This window comes from Talpa europaea, assembly GCF_964194135.1.
Source record: "Talpa europaea genome assembly, chromosome: 5".
NCBI classification, from domain to species: domain Eukaryota; kingdom Metazoa; phylum Chordata; class Mammalia; order Eulipotyphla; family Talpidae; genus Talpa; species Talpa europaea.
In genome coordinates this window covers 55,091,641-55,110,541 of record NC_140071.1, presented here as the reverse complement: position 1 = coordinate 55,110,541, position 18,901 = coordinate 55,091,641, and the positions used below count along the sequence as shown (strand labels likewise).

Genomic DNA, 18,901 nt, shown 5'->3' with positions numbered 1-18,901 from the left:
TGTGCCACTGGGTTGGCCCGATCAATGAAATTTAAAAATGAGCAAACAATAGAGAAAACCAGGGAAATCAAAACTTGGTTTTAAAAAAAAGGAAAAAAAAAACAAAGTTAATAAACTGATAGCTACATTAGTCAAGTAAAAAGGAGGGCCTCCCTAGTGGCACAAGGGGTTAAGCACAGCACTATGAATGAAGCAATCCACAGCCTCTGCAGCATGAGTTCGATCCCCAGCAGTCACCAGGGAGCTAACCACATGGCACAGCAGACCTCTTCTGTCTTGAGTGCTGCTCCTCTCAGCAGTTTATTTCAGTCAGTTTGTCTGTTCTGTTCTCCACTCTGTCTTTAGTAACTCCTCTCACCCCCTCCGCTCCTCTGGCCTGTACCCCAGTTCTTGTTGCATAAATAAATAATTCTTTGGGGAAAAAAAGGAGTGACATCAGCAAATCAGCAAATGGCAAAACAATGGTTCACTACTTTGACAGATATGATCCCTGAACCTGGAGTTGAGGTTGAACTTCTTTTTTCGATCACAAAAACCAACAAAAGTACACTAGAAAGGGAAAAGAAACAGTTTCATCTTGACCACATGGCCCCTCTCTCTAGCCAGAGTAGTACTTTAAAGTCTAAGGGGTGTTCCTTCTAGACTTATAGTTTCTCCAGTAGAAATCCAGATCTGCCCACATTGCAGGATGATTACCAGGAGGCCCATAAATAATTTCTCACAAGGATCATTAGGAAATCAGCTAGAGATAAATAAGTACAAAAAGGCTCACAGCAGCAGTGAGCTCTCCATGTTCCTGCTGATGATGGTGTCTGCACAGAAATTATAACCAGTGGCTATACTCTTCTGCAGAATTGAGTCTATAGCACCTTCTGGCCAACTAGATCAGTAGTTCTACCAGGTTTGTTTCCCCAGCAGTCTGTGTCATAGCCACTGAGCACATTCTAGAGAACTACCCACATAAAGAAGCAATTCACTGGTCCCACCCAACTACTGAGAACAGTCTCTAGCCCACCCAATTAAGAAGTCTGGTCAGATACACTAGGCAGCCACACAGCATATATGGCCACCGGCCATGATGAGGAAGCACATACTTAGCCCAGCACAACTGGAAAGAAAGACTGGATGAGGAAATGGCTTCCACAAATTCAAAGATAACAAAGCAAGAATACAAAGATCACACATAATCCTCCAGGATCAAAGGAAACTATTAACTCCAATAACTGACCCTACAGAAACGAGAGCTAGGAACTGATTGACAAAGAATTCAGAATAATCCTCTTAAAGAAATTTAGTGAACTACAAGAAAATACAGATAGACAACAAAATGAATTTTTTTAAACAATGCATGAACAAAATGAGAATAGAAACTATTAGAAAACACAAACAGAAGTCCTGAAACTGGAGAACTCAATTACTGAACTGAAAAAACAAAACAGAAAGCTTCAATAGCACAGAACCAAGCAGAAGAAATAATTAATGAATTATAGACCATTAAAATTATTCCTTCAGAATTATTCTCAGTGAAATAAGCCACAAGGAAAAAGAAAAATATCAGATGGTTTCACTTATAACAGGAATATAGGGGAAACAAATAAGACATCAGTGTAAAAAAAATAATAACAGTACAAAACACAACAAAGCAAAAACAGACAATTATAAAGCAAAGACATACTGCAGGGAAGGAGGAGGGAGAGGGATCAGAGGGAGGGAGGGAGGAGCACAGGAGACTCAGATGATGGTGCACAGGTGCACTGGTGAAGGAAATTCTATGGGGACTACACCTGAGGGGGTGGGGGAAGTAAACATTGTTTAAAAATGAACAATGATGTAAAAAGTTTAAAAAATTAATAAAAACAATTATCCCTTCAGAGGAACAAAAGAAAAAAGAATGAAAAACATGAGGGAAAGACTGTGAATTATGGGATATTGTTAAGAGAAATTATCTGTGCATTATTGCAGTCCAAGAAGGAGAAGAGAGGAATAAATTGGCAAAAGATTTATTTATATGAATAACGTATGAGGAATTTCCAAATCTAGGGAGGATTTGAACAAATTCATGAAGCTCACATGTGTCCTAAATACAAAACTATCTTGAAACAAACATGACGGAAACATAATATACCAAAATTTATGGGATGCAGCAAGAACAGTTCCAAGAGGGGTACTTATAGTGATAAACATTGCAGTAAGAAAAAAGAAAGCTCTGAAATTAAGAAACATATACCCCCAAAAAACTAGAAAAAAGTAAGCCCAAATTTCAATAAAGGAAGGAAACAATATTGGAGCAGAAATAAATGAAAGGTTAGAAAAATAATAGAAACAATCAATAAAATCAAGATTTTTTTTCAAAGATAGACAAAACTGACTAATCTTTAGTAGGATTAACTAGAAAAAAATAATAAGATCAGAGATGAAAAAGATGTATTACAGCTAATACCAAAGAAATATAAAAAATCATCTGAGACTACTAAGAGCAATTATATGCCAACAAATTGGATAACCTAGAAGTGGAGAAATTTCTCTTACCACGACTGAATCCTGGACAGACCAATAATGAGTGAGACTAGTCAGTAATCAAAAACCCCCCAACAAAGAAATCTGAGGACCAGATAGATTCACTGGTGAATTTAACCAAGCAACTACATAAGAATAATACAATACTTCCCAATTCTTCCCCCAAATTGAAGAGGAATGCAGACTCTTAATTAATTTTACAAGCCAGCATTACTTTGATATTAAAACAAGATCTGAACACTACAAGTAAAATACAGGCAAAGTTCCTTGACATTGGTGTTGACAATGATCTTTTGGTTATGACACCAAAAATACAAGCAACAAAAGCAAAGTGGGACTAAAAAGCTTCTTCACAGCAAAATGAAATATACACAAAGTGAAATGGCAACCTACACACTGGGAGAAAATATCTGCAAACCATGCATCTAATAAGAAGTCAACATTCAAATTATATAAGGAACTCATATATACCAATAAGAATAATCCAATTTAAAATAAACGAAGGAATAGTGAAAAATAAAATGATCATAGTCAAAAATTAAAAACTGAGCAAAGGACATTTTTCTAAAGATCATACAATGGTCAACAGGTAGATGAAATGGTGCTCAGAATCACAAACCACCAGGAAAATGCTTATCAAAAACAAAATGAGATTTTACCTCACATTGTTATCAAAAAGACATGATTATCAAAAATTACTGGCAAGGATGTAGAGAAAAGAGAACACTTGAACACTAATGGTGGAAATGTGAATTGACACAGCCACGATAAAAAACAGTTCAAAAAATGGTTCTTAAAAAATCTAAAAATAAGAGAAGTGTCCTATGATCCAACATTCCCACCATAAGTACATAGCCAAAGGAAATGAAATCATTTTCTTGAAGCAATATCTGTTCCCCATGTTTATTGTAGCATTATTCACAATAGCCAAGATATGGAAACAACTGTCTAACAATGGATGAATGGATAAAGAAAATGTGGTGTTTATATATACAATAATATATTATTCAGGATTTAAAAAGGAAGGAAATCCTGCCTTTTGCAGCAAGGATGAAACTTGGGGGCATTATGCTAAGTGAAATGTCAGACAGAGAAAGATAAATACTATATGATCTCATTTTTGAAAAAAGCCAAACTCATAGAAAGAGAGACTAGATTAGTGGATGCCAGGGTTGGGGATGTGAGAAAAATGGGAAGATGTCTAAAGAGTACAAACTTCCAGTTATAAAATGAGTAAATTCTGGGAATCATGTTAAACATGGTGACTGTAGTTTATAATACTGTAATGTAAACTTGAAAGTTGCTGAGAGCGAACCTTTTATGTTCTCACCACACATACAAAAAGAGGTAAATTATATGATGTGATGGATGTGTTAACTAACCTTATCATGGTAATCATTTCGCAATATATACGTGTATCAAATCATCACGTTGTACACCTTAAACTTATACAATGTTATATGTCAATTATATCTCAATAAAGCTGGAAAAAAAAGAAAAAAAGGAGAAAATACAAATTATAAATATCAGGAATGAATGCTGGAACATCATAAATTCTATTACAAACATTTAAAAAGATAAGAAAGTATTATGAACAACTGATAATAAATTACAACTTAGCTAAAATAATCAAATACTTTGAGACATATTTTTAAAGTCTCAGAAAATTAGATAATTTATTACCCTATATCTAATAAAAAACTTAAATTATTAAAAACCTTCCCACAAAGAAAATTTCAGGCTCAAATGGTGTCATTGGTGAATTCTATCAAACAGTTAAGGAAAAAAAAAAAAAATGAACCTTACCTATACAAAAATCTTCCAAAAAATAGAACACTTTCTAACTCAATTTGTAAGGCTATTTTATTGATACCCAAACTAGATAAATAATACATTACAAGAAAACTATAAGCAAACCAATTTTTTAAAATAAATTTTATTAAAAGATCTAGTCATATGTGAAAAAAGGAACCTGAATCCTTACCTCACATCATATATAAAAATTAAATCAAAATGGATCATAGGTTTAAATATAAAAGCTAAAATATAAAATTTCTAGATAAACATATAGGAAAAAAATTGCACAATCTTCAAATAGGCAAAGATTTCTTGGGACACAAGAAGCACAAACCATAAAAGAAAAATGTTTAATTAGACGTCATCAAACTTTTTAAATTATGCTTTCCACAAGTTATTAAAAAATGAATGGCAAGCAACAGAGTTGGAGAAAATATTCACATTCTGAATATATGATTAAGACTTTTACCAAGAGCATGCTTACAACTCATTAAGAAGAAAACATCTCAATTTTTTAAATGGGAGAAGGTCGTGAATAGATACTCAAAGAAGATATCTGAACAAAAAATAAGCACATGAAAAGATGCTCATCATCACAAACATCATTATTTATCAGAAAAAAGATGATCAACAAATTAAAACAATAACGAGATACCACTAAAATGCAAAATTCTGACTAAAATAAAAAGGACTTAAAATAACAAGATCTGAAGTCATTGGATTCTCATGGATTGTTACTGGGAACACAAACTAGTATAACCATTTGAAAAAAAGTTTTTGTTTGAAAAAGCAGTACCGCCCAAGAGAAATGAAAGCATTTGTCCACACAAATACTTATACATGGATGTTCACACCAGTTCTATTTATAATGGTCCCAAACTTGAAATAACCTAAAATGTAATATATGCTGTTGTGATAGAGAATAATAGTCAGGGGGAAAAAAGTATTACTGATGCTTACAACATCATAGATGTATTTCAAAACAATATGCTGAAGAACATATGCTAGACAGAGAACAGGATCCACTATATAAGTTAACTTAAATGAAAGAGAAAAATATCAAAATCAACAAACAACTATGAACAAGAGACACTCTAGGGGGGTGGGGGGTGGGGAAAGGAGGGATTGGGGTAAAAATAAGGGGGTTGTAATTGTATGGGGAATATAAAAATAAAATTTAAATTTAAAAAAAAAAGAAAGTAGAGAAAAGATAAATCTAATCTATAATGATAGAAAGTAGATCAATGGTTCTCTGAGACCAGGAAAAGGGGGTAGAAAGTGGAGATCAACAACTATAAAAGGGAATGGGGACTTTTTCAGGTAATGGAAATGTTGATACCTTGATAGTGGTGATGATTATATACATTTGTCAGAACTCATAGAACATTACACAAAATGGATGCATTTTTGTTGTATGTAAATAAAGTAAACCTAAATATGTTATAAAATGTATTCATGGGAAAGAAAGCCTTTCCAGAAAATGAAATACTTCCTAACTCATTTTATAAGACTAACATTATTTTGAAACCAATATGAGACGGGGCCTCCCCGGTGGCGCAGTGATTGAGCACTGGGCTGCGAGGCTGCCCGCAGCCTCTGCAGTGCCAGTTCGATCCCCGGCCGCTGGCGAGGGTCCCACATGGCACACAGACCTCTCCTGCAGTGCCCGCTGCTCCCCTCAGCAGTGTTTCGTCAGTCTGCCTGTTCTGCTCCCCACTCTGGCTCTGGAGAATTCTCTCACCCTCCCACGCTTCTGACTGTACCCAGTGTTTGTATGAATAAATAAATAAATCTTAAAAAAAAAAAACCCAACACGAGACAAAGTTATTAAAGTCTCGAATACCTAAAAGATTTATAATCTTAGGACCTAAGTTTTTCTTTGTGGAAAAAAATGAAGTATATACACTAGTGGAGAGAGAAGCATAATGAATTCCTACTCACATATCAAGATGGTGCTATTCTTGCTTTCCCTTTTTAAAAACATTTCAAAAGTTCTGTCACCTCAGCCCCACATATTTCAAATGCATCTCTAAAAATATGAACATTGTAAGATCTTTTAAAAGATCATCTTTAGTGTGAATACATTAGATAGCTTTCTCAATCAAGGTACTAGGTACCTGAATGAATTCTTGTCACCCCTCTTCAACATCATAATTTTTCCAACTTCTGAACCTATGATAACTATATAATAAATTTTAAAATCATTCTAAGAACATTCTTCTCTATAAAATTTCATTAAGTTCTATTTGTTCATAGCCTACATTAAAATTAGATGTCATTTAAGTATAGCATAAACCTCAATTTTTCATTTCACAAGAAAACAAATTTATCATTTTCACAAAAGCATGGAGAAAAGTGGTCACTAATTCCTTGCAGAAAAAAAAAGTTATCCCACCCATGTTTGTTTAAAACATATATTATACCCCGACATAAGTAAACATCAGATGTTACACCCATGCTACACAATTTAAAGAATGGTAGAAAATATTCAGTTTAGTGACTCATGAATTACTTCTTAGTAATTCATGGTAATAAATATTCTTAACTATGATAAATCTGAAGATATTATTAGCTCACTTAGCATTGATTCCACTAAACAATAAGAGTAAAAAAAAATTATTATGGGACCTCCCTGGTGGCCTAGTCAGCACTATCACCACAACTGCCTGAGTTCCATTCCTTGCCAGGGAGCTGACCCAGAAGGTACAACAGACCTCTCCTGTCTTTCCTGCTGCTCCCCTCAGCAGTGTATTTCAGTAGATCTGACTATTCTGCACCCCACTCTGTCTCTAGTGAATCCTCTCACTACCACCACCCCCACCTCTGAGCCTACACCCCAGTTCTTCTACAAAAAAAAGGCCCTGTGCTTCACCCCTTTCTTAAAATATATAAATTTAAATAAATAAATGAATCAGTAAACGAATAAATATTTATTATACTTTATCTGGAAAGTATGTTTGATATTTACCATGGCTATTACTTTGTTTCCAGGAGATAGTGAATGCTGTACTTTAATGATGGCACAGATTTTGCCAGAGTTGATTTGCTAAGATCCTCAAAGATCAATGCTAACATCTTAAAAGGAAGTAAAGGGATCTTGAACCACTAAATTGATTTCCCTAGACCAAATGGTAATTTGTTGCCATAATGAAAAAGATAGTATGTTAAATACATCCTGTCTAATTGTCTGGCAGAAAGGGGTTGGGGATACAGGGACATAGTAATGACAAGACATGAAAAGAAAGCTAAGAGGAGTTTTAATCTGTCAAATAACATTTTGGAAGGAATAATTTCTTTAGGTTCTCAATATAAAGATTTTGTGGATTTTGCCTATAATTTTTAATAGTTATAATATCAAACAAGAATTAGGTCCGAAATAAAGTTACTTCAAGGCACATAAATCTTTTTTATTATTTATTTATTTATTTATTTGTTTTATTTATTTATTTATTTATTTATTTATTTATTTATTCGACGCAGCGCTCAACTGCTGCGCCAACGGGGAGGCCCAAGGCACATAAATCTTAAGAGGTATATTTTACTTTTCTTTTCCAATTCTTCTACACACAATACAAGCCATTCATCTCAGGAAGAATCAAAGGAATTACCCATAAGGCCAACAAAAAAATTTAGGAAGCCTGAGAGTAGCTGAGTTAGAATCTTAATAAAAGACACAGAAAGAGATAAACCCTCACGTTGGTTACTTAAGTACATTCAAGTATGGGACTTAGAATGCATATGTTGACATTAACTTGTGACTGCATGAGGTAATAGTGCTTTCATACACACATTATTCATCCGTTGTATGTTACTTGTCCTAACCTTTCAATTTAATTGAATCCAACAGAACCTATTAAATTCAGTCTGGTTTCATAAGATTATGACAGTCATTAATGAGCCAGATTTTTAAGTGAGTTGAAGATAAACTGCCTGGTTAAGAGGGGTTTTCCCTTTTGTTCCCCTGCTGTTTATTGCAATGGAAACAAGAATACCAATATTTTTAAGACTTCATTAAAAGTGTAATACTGACTTCCCCATGTATGAGTCAAGTTTGAAATTTGCTGGATACTCGAATTTAACATAAATCAATACTAATTTGATAAAATTTGAACTGCAATTTTCAAAATAATGTAAAGTAACACAACAGCCTGACCTAATTTTACTCTCCATTTTGAAGGGGGTACAAAAAGCTGAACTACAGATTTACTTCAGGAATTACTTCTGAGGCAAGAGTATAATAAACACTTTTATTTGACCATCTCCCCCATCCAGCTCTCTACCAAAAAAGCAAATTGTAAAACTTAAATCATACAAATGTTAGGAGTTCTTGCAAATAAACTGCTTATTTTAGTTCCAAAAGTTTGACTATGCTTTTATAGTTTTCAAATTTTTCCTTCACACAAGCAGGCTTTTATATTTACTATTGCCTATTGTTAGAAATAAAGAGTTTTATTGCTATTGAAGGGTGGGGAAGGAGGAAGTCATAGGATAAATTTTGGCAAAGATTTATTTTTTAAACATTATTAAAAACTCTAGAATCTTCTATAAGTAGTGAGGATGACAGCTTACTACTCCTGTAAATCAGGTGTTATTTTTTTTTTTCGTGACCTACTAGCACATCTGAAAATAAAAGTTTTATAGTAATTATTGTACATCCTGAAAGGTATGCTCATAGTAGAATGAAGAGTGAAAACTCAAAGTACATTTTATGGTAGTTGTGTCAATGGTGATTTTAATATAAATATATACTATCACTTGAGAAAATAAAAGATCATTTTAAAAATTTGACTTTGAAGAACTGGGTATTGAGTAGATCATGCTATAGCTAAATTATTTCAAATGTATACAACAAAATTTAAGGTGTTGCATTCACCACTCTAAGGTTACTAGTCATTGAATCAGATTATTTAACCAGTCTCCGGTTCTTAAGATGATTTATCCCAATACCCCAAATGATAACATTTTCTATTGAATTCAGACAAAAAAGCAATAAAATATGGTTGAGAACAGGCGTTCCACACAGTAGTTACGAGTTGTTCAAAAGTGGGGTTCTAAAATTTATTTTGATTTTCTTAAACTCACTCACTTGTGACCAATCTCATGTGCAATGGTAAAAGCTGAACCCAGGCCAATGTCTTCATTAATGCTGCAGCTCCTTTCAGGCTCACACATTCCAGCCACAGAGGCCAAGCCTGAATAAACAGAAGGAGACACAAAGGGTCAAGCCAAGGTGTTTCAGTCTTAAAAAGCCCATACATATAAATGCCTGGATTCTTTTTAATAACCTCCATGCACAGAAGGAGCAGTTGGCAAAAGGTTAACTTTCTAGTCATTTGCAAAATCACTGGGGGGAGTTTCACTTTGCCGGCTAGACATTAATATTTTTTGAACTGCAGTCAGTGCTGGAAAATGTCTAGACTAGGGGTTAGATTTATAAATTTTACTTCTGGTAACTTGGGACCACCTAGTAACTTGAGCCAGAAGAGGGAATTCAAGAAAGCATTTCTATTTTAACATTCTTCAGGCTGTAGAAAGCAAAATATATCCACATTATTTTTCTAAAGAGATCTGTTTAAGTTTAGTGGGTTCATAAAAATATACAAGCAACTTTTTAGTTACCAAAAAAAAAAAAAAAAAGGGAATCCCAAACGTTTTTTTTAATGATATTTTTGTACAAACAAAAATGAATGATTCAAAAGAGAAAAAGGAGAACTCCTAAAGATGGGAGGTTTTTGCATTTTTTAATCTTCTCCAAGTAGTCCTCATAGTGATGCAACAATTTCTTTAGGCAGGAAAGTCATTCACACATTCAGTGTAGTCCACCACTCCCATCCCCTTCAATGCATTAGAGTTTTACTAATAAAGTAAAAACTATGGTGTTAATTCGCTGACTCTTGTGAAATGTTATGTTACTCAAGGTATTCTTCTCCTGAGAATTTAGTATGTAAAAACTTTAGTATTTAATTCCAAATGAATATCATGCTCTGGAATTAGTACATAATTTTAAAACAGTACTTAGAAAAATGAATTCTTGGGTGAAAGGTAAAATATCATTCCTTATAAGAAATGGTGCCAAATACAATTAACACACTTAAGGGTGAAAGCTATTTTTGAAAATTTTAAGTGAAAATAGGAAAAACATTTTAAATGGTAATAGTCTATTACTGTCACCCAAATATTAATTACCATCTCAATCAAACATGATTTCAATCCAATTCAATGAATATTTATTGAGTGTAATAAGCAATGTTCTGTGCTAGGTACAATTTCCTATTTGCACTAATTTGGAACAGTAAGAGCTATTCCATTCATATTTTTTATTAACAAGAAAGGTCTAGAAATTATGTTTCTCTGTGTCTTCTATTAAAATATCAACATAATAACCACACTGGAACAGAGTTCAGGTTAGTGTTGGATATACTAAGAGATCATTTATTTTTCCTATTATTTTTTGTGGAAAGGGCAAGAGTTGGAGAACGGGTTGATTTCTGCCTCACAGTGTTATAAACAGTAGTGATAAACCTGCCCTTTCACTCAACGCAGAAGTATTGCGCCCTGAAGAGGAAGGTAACAGAAGGACAAATTGGGGCAACGTGACTTAATTTTTTTGGCTAATCAATGTTATTTCCATATACCAATGAGAAAGAGACAGAGAATACCAAAAAAATTGTAGTACCTAATCTGACTTTAAGATACTGGGTTCAATATGGTCCATGATACGAAAAGAACAAAGTCACTCTCTTTGAATATTGTTCCTACTTTAAACTTTACAAAATTTGACTTAAAAAAATTACTAAGAATAATCATTGTTAAATTAACATTCCTTATTTTTCCCAAAATATATTATTCCATGGGTAGGTTTTAGTTTGTTGTTATTTTTTTATTATGTGCTATGTGGCTGCATTTTTATTTTTTCAAGTACAGATTTAATTATGCAACAGGATACAAAATTATTAGCTCTACTAAAAGAATTTAAGAAAGAATAGAGTTGGGAAATAAAACTACTGGCTGATAAAGGTAAATGACATAAAGGTAAATCTTAACTAAAATGAAAGAATAGTATCATCAGATGCTAATGTATTTTTCATACTCCACCCCCACCATTTTCTGTATTCCTATAAGACTGAAGCTGTCAAAGTTCTTATGTGTGATTGTGTTAATAGGAATTTGGTTACTATTTGGGTCATTTAGATTTCCTCAGTTTGATGGCAACAGTTTGTACCATTAAATCTATTTAGCCATGTTACAATTGGTAATCACAGGTACTAAGCAAAAGAATGTGCAAGAATCAGCACAAAATAGCATGCAAATTTCCAGGATGACAATTCAAAAGGAAAAAAGCTTGATCAATTCTGCACTGCTAAGAAATTGTCCATATATGGAGGTCAACATATGTATGTGTGTGTATATGTGTGTGTGTGTGTGTGTGTGTATATATATATGCAGCCCATTTCACTGTAAGAGATGGTATAAAAAATAATTTATAGTGGCTTATAGCCTGAAAGATAATTTATATTGAGATTTAGAATACATTGATATGTACCCAACTATAAATGTATTGATTTTAAAAATTAATAAACTATTATAATTGGAACACAATTTATTTTAAAAAATCAATAAAAGGAGAACTAGTATAGTAAAATAAAACAAATTTCCTTCAGCAAAAGTGACAACAAAAGTACTAAGGAATGTAATTACTAAGGTCCTAGTGAAGAACATATTTCAGTGTAAATAATCTACCTTGAAAAAGCAGGATAGATTATTTGTAGGTATATATATATATACACATATATATATCTATACACAAATATATTTTCTCAAAATTCAAATACTTGAGAAAAATACAAGCCCTACCTGTACCTTCTTTGAAGCTCACTATTGTATTTAAAATTCATCAAGCACTTTGAGAATTTGAACAATGAAAGTGGGGATAATTTAAACAGTATAATTAATTTCTACATTTCATTTTTACAGTACGCCCTAATAAGCACCCTATTTTTTCCTTAAAAGACTTTCACAATAACTTTGTAGCAAAAGGGCAGATCATATTCATATTTCATGGGTAAGAAACGGAGGAACAAAGAAGCTAAAAAAAAAATCTCTAAAAGGTAATTCACTGAAACATGTCAAAGCCAGCTGTTAGTTTTCAGGTCAGGATTCCTTCTAAGGGATTATGTTGTTCATATTAACCTAAAATACTATGGAGAAAAATCTTTTAGATGTGAACGTTCTCAGCAAAGAAAGCTTTCTCTGCTATGCTTTTAAACTAAAACTTCTTCACTATAACACTAAATCACTGGTTAATTAGCATTTCTTCTTTGGCAATAAATTCTGAGGGAAACAGGATAAAAGAAGCCTGAGAAGGCAGGTAAAATCAGAGAAAAATTTTCATCTCTTAAGAGATGTTTCACTGAACTCTCCCAGAAAGTCAGGAATCACCTTTTCTCCCACCTCAGAACCAACTGAGAGACATTAAAAAAATTATCATAGAAAAATGTCCAGTTTCTTAAAATAACTCAAGTTGCTGAATAATCCAATCTACTGGACAGCTACTGTCTTTCCCCATTTGTATTTGTAATTAACTCAACCAATATGAAGTTATGCTCTGTAACAAAATTTGATTTTTTTTTTAAATTCTACAATACTACAGAAATGTTTTTTTAAAAAATTATAAATAAGGAGCACAAGAGAGATAATTCTATTCTCTCCTTCCACCTCTGGCTATAATATTTTACAAGAATTTTTCTGCTTGTGTCTGTAGGTACCAAGACTTTCCAATACTGTCTTCATTCATGGGAAAATACTCTTTTCACAAAATTATACCTAAGGAAGTACCACTGTTAATGCCTCACTTTTAAGTATCCTCAAAGTTTTATTTTCTTTTCCTTTTCTAATCTGAGAGTTGAAGAGCATGGTCACTTTTATTTGTTCTCAAATTTCTTGGCATTTTGGAAAATACATTACAGAGATGGATAATATCATTATTGTTTGATGATTTTGAATCATATTCTAAGTAATTTAATCATCAGCTACTTGCCAGGGGGGGAAAAGAAGAAACCTATATAATATACATGTTTCCTGGTAAGTGACATATCCACAAAAGGTCAAGTTTAACAGTTTGTAGGGGTAATTTCAGATGTGCCAGAAAGGAAAATGACCAAATTAAATAATAAAGAGTAAGGCCATTGGACCAAAAAGACAATCTGAACTATACTCACTTTATAAAAAAATGTTTTTAAAAAACTTACCCAGTGTTCCACAGGGCTTATTTTTATAAGTGCAGATATCATATCTATAGAGAGAAAAAAGAGATGAAATTTGTAATCTGATCAAATTTGTAAAATATCTTCATACATTCATCACTTTTTTTTCCCCTGAAGCTCTGGTTGTCAGACCACAATCATTGCAATTATGAGCAGCCAGCTGGAGTGTGGGCATTTTCAGCACTCTGGGGGACATGCCGGCTGCACTAGACTCGCAGCCTCTGGCTGCAAGCCAATGGGACACCTGCCAGTAAGAAAGAAAGGTTAAAGTGGATTTTTGTAATTTCAGCTTCCATAAAACCATCTACTCTACTGTTTTGAAGCTAAAATAGCTTGTCTGCAGATTGCTACTGCTTCTACAAAAAGTAGATGGGTGGCTTTTTATTCCCAATCTCTTTTGAACCTGCTGGAATATATTTTTATTATAACCACAGACTATTTGTATTCAGAGCTACAAGCATTATTTGGAGTTCCTTTAACTCTAACACAGGTTCTTGCATTAAAAAACAAAAAAACAAAACAAACAAAAAAAAAAACACACACACCAAAACAGCAATGGGAATAAAATTTTTTTCCCTAGTTATATACCAGCAATGTAGTATGGTTTAAAACATAAATACTATTAAGTGATTTTACAAACAGCCAAGCATATAGTTCAACAGAAAACTCTCCTAGTATAGGTCAGACTAAATTTTAATGTTATACTGAATTAGAAATCCATACAAAAGGTAGAGTCCTTAAAATAATACTGCATATTTTTTAAATACATTGCTTATCACTTACAGTGCTAAATCAATAATGATGGTAAACATCAAAGCATTTTTATAAGGATGTTTTCCAAGCATTCTGAGTTTCTAAAGTGAAAATAAAAATAAATTTAAAAAGACTAAACATTTTTTATTTGCCTATGTTTTATGCTAAAAATGTAAAACTTTTCAGATAAAAAATACAATTTCACAAACTATAAGAAAATCTGAGATGTAAAATTTCTCTTCTATTGTATGTAAATAATGGTTAGTCAATATTACCAGCAATGGGGGTTAGTAGTTAACCCTATTCTTGTTCATCAGCTCAAAACGTAATTAAGGAATCAAATATTACAACTAGCCATACCACTCTGTGGTTGAACTTACTAAAAGCCCTGGAAATCCTTTTTACCAGTTTTCAGAAGTTCCAATTCATCATCCTATTCACTTTTACATTTAAGGAAAGGGATTTCTTCCCTTTTCACATAACTTTCTCTTTTGATCATTCACATACTCATTCCCTCCATTCTCTTGTAACCGATAAACCATGGCTGGCAGAGTCCGGTACACTCTGGAATGTCAGTTAAAGAGAATATCCTGGTGTACTCACCAACATATCAGAAAGTATATTCGAACTGCCAAAATTGATTTATCTTATGATCATGTATAATGTCTCTGACATTACATAGACACAACCATATCAGCAGTCTTGAAGAAAATGTAAACAAAGACATTCCATAGGTAATGTAAATACAAATGTCTGCATGGAATCTATCCCCAAATCCTCAGCTTCCATGTGTTCCCTTTCCTAAAACTGATCTGCCGAGGAGTGCACCTGCAACCTTGCAGTTATACTTTCCTCTCTTGCCTTTCATGATCGCACTGTTTCTATGTTACAAAAAAAGAAAGCATACTTCTCACACATCCCCAACTGTGTTATGGTGCACTGCCTGCCCCCAAATATAAAAGTCTCCAGAGCATGAGGCAAAAGGACAATTCAAACATGCATTGATCTCCGGGACATCCCTCACAAGCCAAGCAAGAAAACTTGAAGGGGTTGCTGCTTATTTCATCGCAGCAAAACTCTGCCTTTTTGCCTGTCTGTCTGGAAGTTTATAAATTAATCTATATGTCTATCTCACAAATGCAATTCAGAAGTGAGATGGTTATGATGGAGTGTATTAACATATTGATTTGATCTAAAAAATGAAGTCAGTTCTGTTATGGACAGACAGTAAGTCATACTTAGCTGAGTACTTTGACAATGAGGACTGATTTAGTCAATTAGGTTATACTGAGAACAATTTTTATGATTGAATAAGCTAAACATGCCGTGTGTATACACTATGACAGCTACTTAAATTTATGATAAGATATTTTAGGTATCAAGTTTAAATGTGAAAAGTGGTACATCATTTTTCAAACAGCAGTTCTTTCTCCTCTCCCTTCATTGTTCTTATATTGCCTACATCTTTTATGTTACATTAATGATGTAACAATAACTATTATTTCCTCTTTTCACAAATGCATTAACCTAATAATTAACCAATTATTTTTTTACATTTACATTTACATTAACCAACAATACAAGCTAAAGATTCTTAGGCTAAAATAATTCTATTTGCATTTTCTCCAGCTTTCCCAAATACTCTAATATATCTATAGAGTTTCTATAGAGAAAAGACATGCCATTTCCTTGTGATTTTTGCTTTCTATTCACACTGTATCCTTCTCTATTCAAACTCATAGGGAGCAACTATGATCTATGCATTATCTTAATACCAAATACTCTAGAGCACAATCTTTTATGGTTATTCTGTCATACATGGATTTGCTGAGCACCTATCTTATGCTCCAGGGTAGTTCCATATACTAGAATCTAAAGATGACAAATAAGTTAGCTTGATTTATTTAGGAAAAGATGCATAAGCATACAAGTTACAAAATCATGTGGAAAGAAGGCTAAACAAAATACTTGTAAAAAAAAAAAGCTAAATTTGTAAACAATAGAACCAATATTTGTTAACTATTATAATGATGATTATTTTTAGTCATTTTTTTTTTTAAATAGAGGCATGTTTTATTTATTTATTTGTTTGTTTGTTTGTTCGTTTATACATGCACTGGGTACAGTCAGAAGCATGGGAGGGTGAGAGAATTCACCAGAGCCAGAGCAGGGAGCAGAGCAGGCAGAAGGACCGAAGTACACTGCTGAGGGGAGCAGCGGGTGGCAGGAGAGGTCTGCACGCCATGTGGAACCCTCCTCCGGTGGCCGGGGAGCAGCCGGGGATCGAACCGGCGCGGCAGAGGCCGCGGGCAGCTTCGCAATCCAGAGCTCAACCGCTGCGCCACCGGGGAAGCCCTAGTCATTTATTTTTAATTGAGGTAACATTAGAGTACCCCCATCAGGTATCACGACCATAGTGCACCCACCACCAACTGACCCATATTCCACCACCATAGGCCACTGTACTTCCTTACCTCTTGGTTTGGTCCCCTCTCCCACCCCGTGCCCCTTTGGTGTTTCAGTTCTGTAGTCAGCTATCAAGGGTTATTTTTCAGCTTGTCTTTATCTGACTATATAGTGATGATTATTGCCACAGTCAAGTTATATACAAAGCACTATGGGAATATAGGGGAAGGAGTGATTCTACAATAGAAAACAGATTCATATAAGACCATAACATCTGAAACAGATTTTAAAGGCTTATTCAGACAAAATAGAAAAATAAAGGCAATCTAGGTAAAGAACTAAATAATCAGAGGAACAGAGACTAGAAAGGGCATGGCATATGCAGGGAACTATGAGAAGTCCTGAGACTGAAACATTGACAGAAATAGCAGAAAATGAATTTAAATAGTTGGTGGTGGGGGTGGGAACAGATTACTAAAAACCTTGTCTACCAAACCAGATTTGCATTTTCCTACAGGCAAAAGAAACTTAGAAAATACTTTGCATAGTAAGAAAGTCTTCGTTTTGTTTCATTTTATTTTTTTTAAAGATTTATTTATGTATACAAGAGCTGGGATACAGGCCAGAGGTGTGGGGTGTGAGAGGATTCACCAAAGACAGGGTGGGGAACAGAACAGGCAGATTGACTGAAGTACACTGCTGAGGGGAGCAGTGGGCAAGTCAGGGGAGGTCTGCTGCTCCATGTGAGTAGCTCCCTGGCCGGGGATAGAACTCTTGGTGCCGTGGCTGCAGATAGCTTCATAGCTTGTGTCTTAACCCCTTGCACCACCAGGGAGTCCCTGTTTTGTTTTATTTTAAAGCATATTTATATGAGTGTGACTCAGACTGAGTTTGTACATGATAAATCTGGAAAAATAAAGGTGAGTATACAAGAAAGAGGTGGGAAAGTAGAGAAAATATGATTCTTATTCTATTATGCATGTCAATATAACCAACATTCAATTAGAAAGTATTTCAGGGCCTCCCTGGTAGCACAAGGGGTTAAGCACTGCACCACGAAGCAATCTGAAATCTCTGCAGCACAAGTTTAATTCTCGGCTGGCCGGGGAACAACCTCTCCTGCCTTGCCTGCTGCTCCCTTCAGCAGTGTATTTCAGTTAGTCTGCCTGTTCTGTTTCCCACTTTCTCTGGTGAATCCTCTCACTCCCCGCATCTCTGGCCTGTACCCCAGCTCTTGTATGCATAAATAAATAAATCTTTAAAAAAAAAAAAAAAGAGTTTCAGCTATGCCTCTGATGATCACACAAGAAATAATTAGCCTAACGAGTGTGTAATGAATGTTAAAAATGTATTTCAAATCTGTAGATTGGTCAAAACATTTCAGAGGCACTCCTCCATTCTGCATGAACACATGAAAAAATCAGGAAATTGTAGGCTGTACAGTTATGTAAAGTATCTGAGATTTGTCTGTGTGTCCATTGATTGGCTCAGAGGGTCATGGTGCCAGATAAATACAACAGAATTCTGTCCCTAAAATATGTCTATGTACATTCTGACTGCATTTTTCATGAAAAGTGTAAACAGATTACCTAAATAACAAATGGTTGGGATGGCATCAAGTTTCGGAAACAAGTAGTGTGAACTATTTTGTGTCAATTTGAAAAAACAAAATTTTCCTGACATGGAAGAAAGAACTGATACAATAATAAGGAAAAAAATTTCCATGTGGCTACATCCACCAGAATACACACTTTGAAAAGATTTATCTTCTTTAGTTTCCTATTGTGATTGTAAGCAAGAGGAAGACTTCCGCAATGAAGTAAAAACTTTATACAATCTTATCAATGAATTATAAAATATAGAATCAAGTTGTATTTAAATCAAAATTGGGAATGATAAATCTTAAAAAAATCTCAAATTCTGTTCAAGGTAAACTTCTTTGATTTCCACTTCAATATAGAATTGATTAATACAAGTATTTCCATACCTTGATTGGCTGTGCTTACTCAACATCGTGTTACCTCTGCATAAAAAAATGTTTGTATAACTGAAAGGTAATTATTTCACACATTAAAAAATTAAAAACTGGGCCTACCTGGTGGTGCAAGGCGTTAAGACACAACCTATGAAGCGATCTGCAGCCACTACAGCAAGAGTTGGATCAC

The 18,901-nt window shown here is 34.0% G+C and overlaps 1 protein-coding gene across 1 annotated transcript in view; it reads right to left on the bottom strand.

Annotated features, from left to right (window-relative positions):
• Positions 1 to 18,901, bottom strand: part of ADAMTS6 (ADAM metallopeptidase with thrombospondin type 1 motif 6) — a gene marked incomplete at both ends in the record, with an annotated part of 225,092 nt that overhangs the window by 130,948 nt on the left and 75,243 nt on the right. Inside the window, 2 exons of the mRNA XM_084234291.1 lie at positions 9,401 to 9,506; positions 13,563 to 13,606. Coding sequence (XP_084090417.1) covers positions 9,401 to 9,506; positions 13,563 to 13,606 — 150 coding nt within the window. The remainder of the gene's footprint in view (positions 1 to 9,400; positions 9,507 to 13,562; positions 13,607 to 18,901) is intronic.